The sequence below is a fragment of the Oncorhynchus mykiss genome, chromosome 30, assembly GCF_013265735.2.
Source record: "Oncorhynchus mykiss isolate Arlee chromosome 30, USDA_OmykA_1.1, whole genome shotgun sequence".
In the NCBI taxonomy this organism is placed as follows: domain Eukaryota; kingdom Metazoa; phylum Chordata; class Actinopteri; order Salmoniformes; family Salmonidae; genus Oncorhynchus; species Oncorhynchus mykiss.
The window spans coordinates 3,969,054-3,984,651 of NC_050570.1; the positions used below are offsets into that span (position 1 = coordinate 3,969,054).

The 15,598-nt window shown below is 43.3% G+C and overlaps 2 protein-coding genes across 7 annotated transcripts in view; one reads left to right on the top strand and one right to left on the bottom strand.

Annotated features, from left to right (window-relative positions):
• The window catches only part of LOC110515904 (myelin regulatory factor-like), a 110,282-nt gene that overhangs the window by 19,595 nt on the left and 75,089 nt on the right, over positions 1–15,598 (bottom strand). For 4 of the 6 annotated variants that reach the window (XM_036968500.1, XM_036968501.1, XM_036968498.1 and 1 more), the window contains exons 9-16: positions 15,058–15,134; positions 12,938–13,048; positions 5,786–5,885; positions 4,776–4,976; positions 4,291–4,399; positions 3,209–3,318; positions 1,592–1,752; positions 1,394–1,469 (exon numbers count right to left, since the gene is read on the bottom strand). In XM_036968500.1, the coding sequence (XP_036824395.1) occupies positions 1,394–1,469; positions 1,592–1,752; positions 3,209–3,318; positions 4,291–4,399; positions 4,776–4,976; positions 5,786–5,885; positions 12,938–13,048; positions 15,058–15,134 (945 nt within the window). The remainder of the gene's footprint in view (positions 1–1,393; positions 1,470–1,591; positions 1,753–3,208; positions 3,319–4,290; positions 4,400–4,775; positions 4,977–5,785; positions 5,886–12,937; positions 13,049–15,057; positions 15,135–15,598) is intronic. The other 2 variants (XM_036968502.1, XM_036968499.1) reach the window with 1 other exon arrangement.
• The window catches only part of LOC110520937 (transmembrane protein 80), a 114,439-nt gene that overhangs the window by 10,821 nt on the left and 88,020 nt on the right, over positions 1–15,598 (top strand). The window contains exon 2 of the mRNA XM_036968530.1: positions 1,432–1,480. The gene's annotated coding sequence lies outside the window, so the exon portion shown is untranslated. The remainder of the gene's footprint in view (positions 1–1,431; positions 1,481–15,598) is intronic.

Genomic DNA, 15,598 nt, shown 5'->3' on the forward strand with positions numbered 1-15,598 from the left:
ATATTGAAATGGAAGGAGTATCAGACCACTGCAAATCTACCAAGACCTGGTCGTCCCTCTAAACTTTCAGCTCATACAAGGAGAAGACTGATCAGAGATGCAGCCAAGACGCCCATGATCACTCTGGATGAACTGCAGAGATCTACAGCTGAGGTGGGAGACTCTGTCCATAGGACAACAATCAGTCGTATATTGCACAAATCTGGCCTTTATGGAAGAGTGGCAAGAAGAAAGCCATTTCTTAAAGATATCCATAAAAAGTGTTGTTTAAAGTTTGCCACAAGCCACCTGGGAGACACACCAAACATGTGGAAGAAGGTGTTCTGGTCAGATGAAATCAAAATTGAACTTTTTGGCAACAATGCAAAACGTTATGTTTGGCGTAAAAGCAACACAGCTGAACACACCATCCCCACTGTCAAACATGGTGGTGGCAGCATCATGGTTTGGGCCTGCTTTTCTTCAGCAGGGACAGGGAAGATGGTTAAAATTGATGGGAAGACGGATGGAGCCAAATACAGGACCATTCTGGAAGAAAACCTGATGGAGTCTGCAAAAGACCTGAGACTGGGACGGAGATTTGTCTTCGAACAAGACAATGATCCAAAACATAAAGCAAAATCTACAATGGAATGGTTCAAAAATAAACATATCCAGGTGTTAGAATGGCCAAGTCAAAGTCCAGACCTGAATCCAATCGAGAATCTGTGGAAAGAACTGAAAACTGCTGTTCACAAATGCTCTTCATCCAAACTCACTGAGCTCAAGCTGTTTTGCAAGGAGGAATGGGAAAAAATGTCAGTCTCTCGATGTGCAAAACTGATAGAGACATACCCCAAGCGACTTACAGCTGTAATCGCAGCAAAAGGTGGCGCTACAAAGTATTAACTTAAGGGGGCTGAATAATTTTGCACGCCCAATTTTTCCGTTTTTGATTTGTTAAAAAAGTTTGAAATATCCAATAAATGTCGTTCCACTTCATGATTGTGTCCCACTTGTTGTTGATTCTTCACAAAAACATACAGTTTTATATCTTTATGTTTGAAGCCTGAAATGTGGCAAAAGGTCGCAAAGTTCAAGGGGGCCGAATACTTTCGCAAGGCACTGTATATATATATATATATAAATAAATAATAATATATGTTAATTGGACTATCTGTTAATCATAATATCTGTTTACCATAATGTATGTTAATTATAATATATGTTAAGCACAATATATGTTTATCATAATTTAGGTTAATTATGAGATATGCTAATCATAATATATGCTAATTATACTATCTGTTCATCATAATTTCTGTCAATCCTAATGATCCTGACTAAATACCATCCATTTTGAGTCTATAGACATTTTGATACGTAGAGAAACATACAGGTCAGAGAGACTCACCTTGCTCCCAGGTTTGACTGTCTTCTTCTTCTTCATAGGGACACTTCCTGTCCTGCTGAACTGGCTTCCTGATTGGCTAGAGAGACGGTAAGAAGATTAAATCATTTCAGTGGTACAATGGAACCAGTGGAATAGTAGTTTACCAGTAGTGTAAATCAGGTGCACCTACGCAATGCATAATATCCAGGCGTGTCCTACCTGGTGGTGCCTCCGCTGACGGTACTCTTCATACTGTCCAGACGGCGGAGTTTGGCCAGCTTCCTGCTCCAGCGCTCCAGCTCATCTATACGAGTCTCCAGGTTGTCAGTCAGTTTACACAGCTCCTTCACTGCACCGACGTTCTCCATGAAGATACGGTCCTAGAGAGGAGAGGGAGGGAGAGAGAGAGAGAGAGAGGGAGCGAAGAGGAGAACGAGGAGGAGAGAAAGGTAGAGGGAGAGAGAGGAGAGAGAGTTAGAGAGAGAGAGGGAGAGAGAGAGATAGGAGAGAGAAGGGTAGAGAGAGGGAGAGAGAGGGAGAGAGAGGCACAGAAGTTGGCGTTTGTGTGTCTGTTGCCATATTCTGAAATCTTTTCCAGAGTTCTCTGGTTCATCAGAAATCTCGGTTGGAGGATTTCGCGTTTCCCTCCCCAGTTAATCCCTCCCCAGTTATTCTCTCCCCAGTTATTTCCTCCCCAGTTATTCCCTCCCCAGTTATTCCCTCCCCAGTTAATCCCTCCCCAGTTATTCCCTCCCCAGTTATTTCCTCCCCAGTTATTTCCTCCCCAGTTATTCCCTCCCCAGTTATTCCCTCCCCAGTTAATCCCTCCCCAGTTATTCCCTCCCCAGTTATTCCCTCCCCAGTTAATCCCTCCCCAGTTATTCCCTCCCCAGTTAATCCCTCCCCAGTTATTCCCTCCCCAGTTAATCCCTCCCCAGTTATTCCCTCCCCAGTTAATCCCTCCCCAGTTAATCCCTCCCCAGTTATTCCCTCCCCAGTTAATCCCTCCCCAGTTATTCCCTCCCCAGTTATTTCCTCCCCAGTTATTTCCTCCCCAGTTATTCCCTCCCCAGTTATTCCCTCCCCAGTTAATCCCTCCCCAGTTATTCCCTCCCCAGTTATTCCCTCCCCAGTTAATCCCTCCCCAGTTATTCCCTCCCCAGTTATTCCCTCCCCAGTTATTCCCTCCCCAGTTAATCCCTCCCCAGTTATTCCCTCCCCAGTTAATCCCTCCCCAGTTATTCCCTCCCCAGTTATTCCCTCCCCAGTTATTCCCTCCCCAGTTATTCCCTCCCCAGTTAATCCCTCCCCAGTTATTCCCTCCCCAGTTAATCCCTCCCCAGTTATTCCCTCCCCAGTTATTTCCTCCCCAGTTATTTCCTCCCCAGTTAATCCCTCCCCAGTTATTCCCTCCCCAGTTAATCCCTCCCCAGTTATTCCCTCCCCAGTTAATCCCTCCCCAGTTATTCCCTCCCCAGTTAATCCCTCCCCAGTTATTCCCTCCCCAGTTAATCCCTCCCCAGTTAATCCCTCCCCAGTTATTCCCTCCCCAGTTAATCCCTCCCCAGTTAATCCCTCCCCAGTTAATCCCTCCCCAGTTAATCCCTCCCCAGTTATTCCCTCCCCAGTTATTCCCTCCCCAGTTAATCCTTCCCCAGTTATTCCCTCCCCAGTTAATCCCTCCCCAGTTAATCCCTCCCCAGTTAATCCCTCCCCAGTTATTTCCTCTTGCTTCCAGGAATTCTCCAACTTGGATTTTTATAATAACTTTGCAACCCTACTAAATACATACAGTTTTCTTGGTTGCTGTGTGCTCGTGCAAAGCGTGTGTCTCACCTTGTTAACCACCAGTAGTTTAGGGATGGTCTCTCCGTTAGAGCAGATCACATCTCCGCCCTCCTTCACAGCTTCAGGCAGGATCTGCTGCACGTCCTGAGCTATCACTCCTGGATAATACAACACCTTACTGTAAACTCCTATCACTCCTGGATAATACAACACCTTACTGTAAACTCCTATCACTCCTGGATAATACAACACCTTACTGTAAACTCCTATCACTCCTGGATAATACAACACCTTACTGTAAACTCCTATCACTCCTGGATAATACAACACCTTACTGTAAGCTCCTATCACTCCTGGATAATACAACACCTTACTGTAAACTCCTATCACACCTAGATAATACAACATCTTACTGTGAACTCCTATCACACCTAGACAATACAACACCTTACGGTAAGCTCCTATCACTCCTGGATAATACAACACCTTACTGTAAGCTCCTATCACTCTTAGATAATACAACACCTTACTGTAAACTCCTATCAGTCCTAGATAATACAACAACTTACTGTAAACTCCTATCACTCCTAGATAATACAACACCTTCCTGTAAGCTCCTATCACTCCTGGATAATACAACACCTTCTTGTAAACTCCTATCACTCCTAGATAATACAACACCTTACTGTAAACTCCTATCACTCCTAGATAATACAACACCTTCCTGTAAACTCCTATCACTCCTAGATAATACAACACCTTACTGTAAACTCCTATCACACCTAGATAATACAACACCTTACTGTAAACTCCTATCACTCCTCGATAATACAACACCTTACTGTAAACTCCTATCACTCCTAGATAATACAACACCTTACTGTAAACTCCTATCGCTCCTGGATAATACAACACCTTCCTGTAATCTCCTATCCCTCCTAGATAATACAACACCTTACTGTAAACTCCCATCACTCCTAGATAATGCAATGTACGGGAGGATAGGAAGTACAAAAATAACTCTCCGATACAAATGTTATTAAGATGGTAATGCAATACTTTTCTAGTGCCACTGATTTCTGTTAATTCATTGTCTATAATGTCTAACCCAAAACGACAGTATAAGTTACCAGTCTCTGGGCTGGAGTCGATGCCCATGCTGGAAGCAAACTCAGGCTTGTACTGATAATGAACCAGCCTTATCTGACTGATCCGCTTCAGGTTGCCTGTAGTGTCCACCTATATATATATATACACACACACACACACACACACACACACACACACACACACACACACACACACACACACACACACACACACAACACACACACATAGATTTGGATATGACTATGCAGCTAGATTACAGACAGGAACATACATCTAATGGATGATGGTTTCAGGACAATGAACAGAGAAAACACAATATAAAATGTTGTGAATTATTGTAACACAAATATTAGTTTTTTTTTTTTTTTAATTGTCAGGGAATTTTTTAATTAAGATTTTGATAAGCATTTTTGCATCACTACACTAACATGCAGACAGACAGTCAGAGAACACACCACACACAAAGAGTTATCTTATTTTATATATCTATAGCCCCCCCCCTCACCTCGTGGACGTTCTCTTTGGCCCGTATATCGGAAGGGTGCACCAGTGACCCCATGACCTTCAGGTTGCCGTGGATGACCATGGCCTCGTCTGGCCGGTCGGTGTTGATACCGACCCGGCCGTGGTGGTACACTGAGTCAGGTAGCTGACCGCGCTGCCACAACACCTCACTGTCACTCTCAAACTGACCCGGGTTAGACGCCTGGAAACCCAGAGAGGGAAAGGGACAGACAACACAGAGATATTTAGAGTTGACGGGAGCTGTAAAAAAAATATCATTTTGTTCACATTCGTAAAGAGATCTTTCATTCCTCTTTTGTTTGCAGTGCTATTAATATCCCTATACACTGAGTAGCTTCCGACATTTATTTGTTGTTGCTGATCTGCATGGAATGTTTAACAGCCTCAAAAAACATGTAGATATTTACAGAAGAAGGAATCTAAACGGTAACACATGCAGTTAGATAGATATTAAGGGTTTGGCTCAATTTCATATACATTTAGGGAAGTAAGTAAGTAAGTCAAATTTTTGAATTGCAAATTTCGGTTTATTTCCTGTGAGGTAAATATTGAGATAGATCAGAGGAGGACAGATCAGAGGACGGATCAGACAGACACGGCCAGACTGACAGAGGTTATTGAGATCAGAGGAGGACGGTCAGACAGTCACGGCCAGACTGACAGAGGTTATTGAGATAGATCAGAAGAGGACGGTCAGATAGACACGGCCAGACTGACAGAGGTTATTGAGATAGATCAGAAGAGGACGGTCAGATAGACACGGCCAGACTGACAGAGGTTATTGAGATAGATCAGAGGACGGTCAGATAGACATGGCCAGACTGACAGAGGTTATTGAGATCAGAGGAGGATGGTCAGACAGACATGGCCAGACTGACAGAGGTTATTGAGATAGATCAGAGGAGGACGGTCAGATAGACACGGCCAGACTGACAGAGGTTATTCAGATAGATCAGAAGAGGACGGTCAGACAGACACGGCCAGACTGACAGAGGTTACCCTGACGATGATCCTCTCGGACACCTGCGCGGCCACCGTGAAGCTCTGACTGTGGGCCTGGGCCTGCAACGCTACCACCAGCATGAAGTACCTACAGTATGGAGGTAAACAGGGTTAATCACCTACAGTATTGAGGTAAACAGGTTAATCACCTACAGTATGGAGGTAAACAGGTTAATCACCTACAGTATGGAGGTAAACAGGTTAATCACCTACAGTATGAAGGTGAACGGGGTTAATCACCTACAGTATGAAGGTGAACGGGGTTAATCACCTACAGTATGGAGGTAAACAGGTTAATCACCTACAGTATGGAGGTAAACAGGTTAATCACCTACAGTATGAAGGTGAATGGGGTTAATCACCTACAGTATGGAGGTAAACAGGTTAATCACCTACAGTATGGAGGTAAACAGGTTAATCACCTACAGTATGGAGGTGAATGGGGTTAATCACCAACAGTACGGAGGTAAACAGGGTTAATCACCTACAGTATGGAGGTAAACGGGGTTAATCACCTACAGTATGGAGGTAAACAGGGTTAATCACCTACAGTATGGAGGTAAACAGGTTAATCACCTACAGTATGGAGGTAAACAGGTTAATCACCTACAGTATGGAGGTAAACAGGGTTAATCACCTACAGTATGGAGGTAAACAGGTTAATCACCTACAGTATGGAGGTAAACAGGTTAATCACCTACAGTATGGAGGTAAACAGGGTTAATCACCTACAGTATGGAGGTAAACAGGGTTAATCACCTACAGTATGGAGATAAACAGGTTAATCACCTACAGTATGGAGGTAAACAGGGTTAATCACCTACAGTATGGAGGTAAACAGGGTTAATCACCTACAGTATGGAGGTAAACAGGGTTAATCAACTACAGTATGGAGGTAAACAGGGTTAATCACCTACAGTATGGAGGTAAACAGGGTTAATCACCTACAGTATGGAGGTAAACAGGGTTAATCACCTACAGTATGGAGGTAAACAGAGTTAATCACCTACAGTATGGAGGTAAACAGGGTTAATCACCTACAGTATGGAGGTAAACAGGGTTAATCACCTACAGTATGGAGGTAAACAGGGTTAATCACCTACAGTATGGGGGTAAACAGGGTTAATCACCTACAGTATGGAGGTAAACAGGTTAATCACCTACAGTATGGGGGTAAACAGGTTAATCGCCTACAGTATGGAGGTAAACAGGTTAATCACCTACAGTATGGAGGTAAATAGGGTTAATCACCTACAGTATGGAGGTAAACAGAGTTAATCACCTACAGTATGGAGGTAAACAGGTTAATCACCTACAGTATGGAGGTGAATGGGGTTAATCACCAACAGTACGGAGGTAAACAGGGTTAATCACCTACAGTATGGAGGTAAACGGGGTTAATCACCTACAGTATGGAGGTAAACAGGGTTAATCACCTACAGTATGGAGGTAAACAGGTTAATCACCTACAGTATGGAGGTAAACAGGTTAATCACCTACAGTATGGAGGTAAACAGGGTTAATCACCTACAGTATGGAGGTAAACAGGGTTAATCACCTACAGTATGGAGATAAACAGGTTAATCACCTACAGTATGGAGGTAAACAGGGTTAATCACCTACAGTATGGAGGTAAACAGGGTTAATCACCTACAGTATGGAGGTAAACAGGGTTAATCAACTACAGTATGGAGGTAAACAGGGTTAATCGCCTACAGTATGGAGGTAAACAGGGTTAATCACCTACAGTATGGAGGTAAACAGGGTTAATCACCTACAGTATGGAGGTAAACAGAGTTAATCACCTACAGTATGGAGGTAAACAGGGTTAATCACCTACAGTATGGAGGTAAACAGGGTTAATCACCTACAGTATGGAGGTAAACAGGGTTAATCACCTACAGTATGGGGGTAAACAGGGTTAATCACCTACAGTATGGAGGTAAACAGGTTAATCACCTACAGTATGGGGGTAAACAGGTTAATCACCTACAGTATGGAGGTAAACAGGTTAATCACCTACAGTATGGAGGTAAACAGGGTTAATCACCTACAGTATGGAGGTAAACAGGTTAATCACCTACAGTATGGAGGTAAACAGGTTAATCACCTACAGTATGGAGGTAAACAGGGTTAATCACCTACAGTATGGAGGTAAACAGGGTTAATCACCTACAGTATGGAGGTAAACAGGTTAATCACCTACAGTATGGAGGTAAACAGGGTTAATCACCTACAGTATGGAGGTAAACAGGGTTAATCACCTACAGTATGGAGATAAACAGGTTAATCACCTACAGTATGGAGGTAAACAGGGTTAATCACCTACAGTATGGAGGTAAACAGGGTTAATCACCTACAGTATGGAGGTAAACAGGGTTAATCAACTACAGTATGGAGGTAAACAGGGTTAATCGCCTACAGTATGGAGGTAAACAGGGTTAATCGCCTACAGTATGGAGGTAAACAGGGTTAATCACCTACAGTATGGAGGTAAACAGAGTTAATCACCTACAGTATGGAGGTAAACAGGGTTAATCACCTACAGTATGGAGGTAAACAGGGTTAATCACCTACAGTATGGAGGTAAACAGGGTTAATCACCTACAGTATGGGGGTAAACAGGGTTAATCACCTACAGTATGGAGGTAAACAGGTTAATCACCTACAGTATGGGGGTAAACAGGTTAATCACCTACAGTATGGAGGTAAACAGGTTAATCACCTACAGTATGGAGGTAAATAGGGTTAATCACCTACAGTATGGAGGTAAACAGGTTAATCACCTACAGTATGGAGGTAAACAGGTTAATCACCTACAGTATGGAGGTAAACAGGGTTAATCACCTACAGTATGGAGGTAAACAGGGTTAATCACCTACAGTATGGAGGTAAACAGGGTTAATCACCTACAGTATGGAGGTAAACAGGTTAATCACCTATAGTATGGAGGTAAACAGGTTAATCACCTACAGTATGGAGGTAAACAGGGTTAATCACCTACAGTATGGAGGTAAACAGGGTTAATCACCTACAGTATGGAGATAAACAGGTTAATCACCTACAGTATGGAGGTAAACAGGGTTAATCACCTACAGTATGGAGGTAAACAGGGTTAATCACCTACAGTATGGATGTAAACAGGGTTAATCAACTACAGTATGGAGGTAAACAGGGTTAATCACCTACAGTATGGAGGTAAACAGGGTTAATCACCTACAGTATGGAGGTAAACAGGGTTAATCACCTACAGTATGGAGGTAAACAGAGTTAATCACCTACAGTATGGAGGTAAACAGGGTTAATCACCTACAGTATGGAGGTAAACAGGGTTAATCACCTACAGTATGGAGGTAAACAGGGTTAATCACCTACAGTATGGAGGTAAACAGGGTTAATCACCTACAGTATGGAGGTAAACAGGTTAATCACCTACAGTATGGGGGTAAACAGGTTAATCACCTACAGTATGGAGGTAAACAGGTTAATCACCTACAGTATGGAGGTAAACAGGTTATTCACCTACAGTATGGAGTTAAACAGGTGAATCACCTACAGTATGGAGGTAAATAGGGTTAATCACCTACAGTATGGAGGTAAACAGGTTAATCACCTACAGTATGGAGGTAAACAGGTTAATCACCTACAGTATGGAGGTAAACAGGGTTAATCACCTACAGTATGGAGGTAAACAGGGTTAATCACCTACAGTATGGAGGTAAACAGGGTTAATCAACTACAGTATGGAGGTAAACAGGGTTAATCACCTACGGTATGGAGGTAAACAGGGTTAATCACCTACAGTATGGAGGTAAAAGGGAGGTAAACAGGTTAATCACCTACAGTATGGAGGTAAACAGGGAGGTAAACAGGTTAACCACATACAGTATGGAGGTAAACAGGTTAATCACCTACAGTATGAAGGTAAACAGGGTTAATCACCTACAGTATGGAGGTAAACAGGGTTAATCACCTACAGTATGGAGGTAAACAGGGTTAATCACCTACAGTATGGAGGTAAACAGGTTATTCACCTACAGTATGGAGGTAAACAGGTGAATCACCTACAGTATGGAGGTAAATAGGGTTAATCACCTACAGTATGGAGGTAAACAGGTTAATCACCTACAGTATGGAGGTAAACAGGTTAATCACCTACAGTATGGAGGTAAACAGGGTTAATCACCTACAGTATGGAGGTAAACAGGGTTAATCACCTACAGTATGGAGGTAAACAGGGTTAATCAACTACAGTATGGAGGTAAACAGGTTAATCACCTACAGTACGGAGGTAAACAGGTTAACCACATACAGTATGGAGGTAAACAGGTTAATCACCTACAGAATGAAGGTAAACAGGTTAATCACCTACAGTATGGAGGTAAACAGGGTTAATCAACTACAGTATGGAGGTAAACAGGGTTAATCACCTACAGTATGGAGGTAAACAGGGTTAATCACCTACAGTATGGAGGTAAACAGGTTATTCACCTACAGTATGGAGGTAAACAGGTGAATCAACTACAGTATGGAGGTAAATAGGGTTAATCACCTACAGTATGGAGGTAAACAGGTTAATCACCTACAGTATGGAGGTAAACAGGTTAATCACCTACAGTATGGAGGTAAACAGGGTTAATCACCTACAGTATGGAGGTAAACAGGGTTAATCACCTACAGTATGGAGGTAAACAGGGTTAATCAACTACAGTATGGAGGTAAACAGGGTTAATCACCTACAGTATGGAGGTAAACAGGGTTAATCACCTACAGTATGGAGGTAAACAGGGTTAATCACCTACAGTATGGAGGTAAACAGGGTTAATCAACTACAGTATGGAGGTAAACAGGGTTAATCACCTACAGTATGGAGGTAAACAGGGTTAATCACCTACAGTATGGAGGTAAAAGGGAGGTAAACAGGTTAATCACCTACAGTATGGAGGTAAACAGGGAGGTAAACAGGTTAACCACATACAGTATGGAGGTAAACAGGTTAATCACCTACAATATGAAGGTAAACAGGGTTAATCACCTACAGTATGGAGGTAAACAGGGTTAATCACCTACAGTATGGGGGTAAACAGGTTATTCACCTACAGTATGGAGGTAAACAGGGTTAATCAACTACAGTATGGAGGTAAACAGGGTTAATCACCTACAGTATGGAGGTAAACAGGGTTAATCACCTACAGTATGGAGGTAAACAGGTTATTCACCTACAGTATGGAGGTAAACAGGTGAATCAACTACAGTATGGAGGTAAATAGGGTTAATCACCTACAGTATGGAGGTAAACAGGTTAATCACCTACAGTATGGAGGTAAACAGGTTAATCACCTACAGTATGGAGGTAAACAGGGTTAATCACCTACAGTATGGAGGTAAACAGGGTTAATCACCTACAGTATGGAGGTAAACAGGGTTAATCAACTACAGTATGGAGGTAAACAGGGTTAATCACCTACAGTATGGAGGTAAACAGGGTTAATCACCTACAGTATGGAGGTAAACAGGGTTAATCACCTACAGTATGGAGGTAAACAGGGTTAATCAACTACAGTATGGAGGTAAACAGGGTTAATCACCTACAGTATGGAGGTAAACAGGGTTAATCACCTACAGTATGGAGGTAAAAGGGAGGTAAACAGGGTTAATCACCTACAGTATGGAGGTAAACAGGGAGGTAAACAGGTTAACCACATACAGTATGGAGGTAAACAGGTTAATCACCTACAATATGAAGGTAAACAGGGTTAATCACCTACAGTATGGAGGTAAACAGGGTTAATCACCTACAGTATGGAGGTAAACAGGGTTAATCACCTACAGTATGGAGGTAAACAGGGTTAATCACCTACAGTATGGAGGTAAAAGGGAGGTAAACAGGTTAATCACCTACAGTATGGAGGTAAACAGGGAGGTAAACAGGTTAACCACATACAGTATGGAGGTAAACAGGTTAATCACCTACAGTATGAAGGTAAACAGGGTTAATCACCTACAGTATGGAGGTAAACAGGGTTAATCACCTACAGTATGGAGGTAAACAGGGTTAATCACCTACAGTATGGAGGTAAACAGGTTATTCACCTACAGTATGGAGGTAAACAGGTGAATCACCTACAGTATGGAGGTAAATAGGGTTAATCACCTACAGTATGGAGGTAAACAGGTTAATCACCTACAGTATGGAGGTAAACAGGTTAATCACCTACAGTATGGAGGTAAACAGGGTTAATCACCTACAGTATGGAGGTAAACAGGGTTAATCAACTACAGTATGGAGGTAAACAGGTTAATCACCTACAGTACGGAGGTAAACAGGTTAATCACCTACAGTATGGAGGTAAACAGGTTAATCACCTACAGTATGGAGGTAAACAGGTTAATCACCTACAGTATGGAGGTAAACAGGGTTAATCACCTACAGTATGGAGGTAAACAGGGTTAATCAACTACAGTATGGAGGTAAACAGGGTTAATCACCTACAGTATGGAGGTAAACAGGGTTAATCACCTACAGTATGGAGGTAAAAGGGAGGTAAACAGGTTAATCACCTACAGTATGGAGGTAAACAGGGAGGTAAACAGGTTAACCACATACAGTATGGAGGTAAACAGGTTAATCACCTACAGTATGAAGGTAAACAGGGTTAATCACCTACAGTATGGAGGTAAACAGGGTTAATCACCTACAGTATGGAGGTAAACAGGGTTAATCACCTACAGTATGGAGGTAAACAGGGTTAATCACCTACAGTATGGAGGTAAACAGGGTTAATCACCTACAGTATGGAGGTAAAAGGGAGGTAAACAGGTTAATCACCTACAGTATGGAGGTAAACAGGGAGGTAAACAGGTTAATCACCTACAATATGGAGGTAAACAGGGTTAATCACTTATTTGTTTCAATGTATTTCCATTAAATGTTTTTGACGATGTTCACCTTTTAAAGGGTCAATCTTGTATTCAAATGGTATGTTTCAATAACAGATTGCCCCTTTAACTGTGACTAAAATGATGATTTGCCTGCATACATCTGGTCTGCTATATACTGTATTGCTAGTTTTGTCCATCTGGTCAGGGTTGTGTGTGTGTGTGTGTGTGTGTGTGTGTGTGTGTGTGTTATTACAGTACCTCTGGTCAGGGTTGGGTTTGCCTTTCTTCCTCATGTTATTGGCTGTGGTCTCGCTGAAGTGTAGGCGTCCCACTGTTACCTTGGTAACCTGCTCCGGGGGCAGTGTGACCCTGCAAACACAAAAACACACATGTATTATCAGTAACATGTCACATTTCTTTCTGTTTTTACACTGTGACGCAGCAGTAAAGACTGTAATGTAAATTGTAAAGTAAAGCCTGCAGTTCTTTCCTGCCCCCCAAAAGGTACCCAGAAGACCCAGACTCACAGTCCTGGTATGAAGGGTCTCTACTCACAGTACTGGTTTGAAGGGTCTCTACTCACAGTACTGGTATGAAGGGTCTCTACTCACAGTACTGGTATGAAGGGTCTCTACTCACAGTTCTGGTATGAAGGGTCTCTACTCACAGTTCTGGTATGAAGGGTCTCTACTCACAGTACTGGTATGAAGGGTCTCTACTCACAGTACTGGTATGAAGGGTCTCTACTCACAGTTCTGGTATGAAGGGTCTCTACTCACAGTTCTGGTATGAAGGGTCTCTACTCACAGTACTGGTATGAAGGGTCTCTACTCACAGTACTGGTATGAAGGGTCTCTACTCACAGTACTGGTATGAAGGGTCTCTACTCACAGTACTGGTATGAAGGGTCTCTACTCACAGTTCTGGTATAAAGGGTCTCTACTCACAGTACTGGTATGAAGGGTCTCTACTCACAGTACTGGTTTGAAGGGTCTCTACTCACAGTTCTGGTATGAAGGGTCTCTACTCACAGTACTGGTATGAAGGGTCTCTACTCACAGTCCTGGTATGAAGAGTCTCTACTCACAGTACTGGTTTGACGGGTCTCTCTACTCACAGTCCTGATTTGAAGGGTCTCTACTCACAGTACTGGTATGAAGGGTCTCTACTCACAGTACTGGTATGAAGGGTCTCTACTCACAGTTCTGGTATGAAGGGTCTCTACTCACAGTACTGGTATGAAGGGTCTCTACTCACAGTTCTGGTATGAAGGGTCTCTACTCACAGTACTGGTATGAAGGGTCTCTACTCACAGTACTGGTATGAAGGGTCTCTACTCACAGTACTGGTTTGAAGGGTCTCTACTCACAGTACTGGTTTGAAGGGTCTGTACTCACAGTACTGGTTTGAAGGGTCTCTACTCACAGTACTGGTTTGAAGGGTCTCTACTCACAGTACTGGTTTGAAGGGTCTGTACTCACAGTACTGGTTTGAAGGGTCTCTACTCACAGTACTGGTTTGAAGGGTCTGTACTCACAGTACTGGTTTGAAGGGTCTCTACTCACAGTACTGGTATGAAGGGTCTCTACTCACAGTACCGGTTTGAAGGGTCTCTACTCACAGTTCTGGTATGAAGGGTCTGTACTCACAGTACTGGTTTGAAGGGTCTCTACTCACAGTACTGGTTTGAAGGGTCTGTACTCACAGTACTGGTTTGAAGGGTCTCTACTCACAGTACCGGTTTGAAGGGTCTCTACTCACAGTTCTGGTATGAAGGGTCTGTACTCACAGTACTGGTTTGAAGGGTCTCTACTCACAGTACTGGTTTGAAGGGTCTGTACTCACAGTACTGGTTTGAAGGGTCTCTACTCACAGTACTGGTTTGAAGGGTCTGTACTCACAGTACTGGTTTGAAGGGTCTCTACTCACAGTACCGGTTTGAAGGGTCTCTACTCACAGTACCGGTTTGAAGGGTCTCTACTCACAGTACTGGTTTGAAGGGTCTCTACTCACAGTACTGGTATGAAGGGTCTCTACTCACAGTACTGGTTTGAAGGGTCTCTACTCACAGTACTGGTATGAAGGGTCTCTACTCACAGTACTGGTATGAAGGGTCTCTACTCACAGTTCTGGTATGAAGGGTCTCTACTCACAGTACTGGTATGAAGGGTCTCTACTCACAGTACTGGTATGAAGGGTCTCTACTCACAGTACTGGTTTGAAGGGTCTCTACTCACAGTACTGTTTTTGAAGGGTCTGTACTCACAGTACTGGTTTGAAGGGTCTCTACTCACAGTACTGGTTTGAAGGGTCTCTACTCACAGTACTGGTTTGAAGGGTCTCTACTCACAGTACTGGTTTGAAGGGTCTCTACTCACAGTACTGGTTTGAAGGGTCTCTTGCTGCGGTCTGACTGGGACTGCTCCACGTTAATGGACTGGTTCATTGCTTCCAGCTGGAAAACAGACAGGAGACAGGAAGGAGACAGACAGGAGGCAGGAAGGAGACAGACGGGAGACAGGAAGGAGACAGACAGGAGGCACGAAGGAGACAGACAGGAGAAGTGAAGGACACAGACAGGAGGCAGGACGGAGACAGGAAGGAGACGGACAGGAGACAGACAGGAGGCAGGACGGAGACAGGAAGGAGACAGGAAGAAGTCGGACAGGAGACAGACAAGAGGCAGGAAGGAAGGAGACAGGTAGGAGACAGACAGGAGAAGGGAAGGAGACAGACAGGAGACAGACAGGAGACAGGAAGGAGACAGACAGTAGATAGGATTATGAGCCGGACAGGAACAGGTGATGAAAGACCCTGTTCAACTGATTATCTAACTAAGTATCTTCCATTTTACATGTTAGTCATTTAGCAGACTCTTTATCCAGAGAGACTTACAGTTAGTGGATTCATCTTAAGATA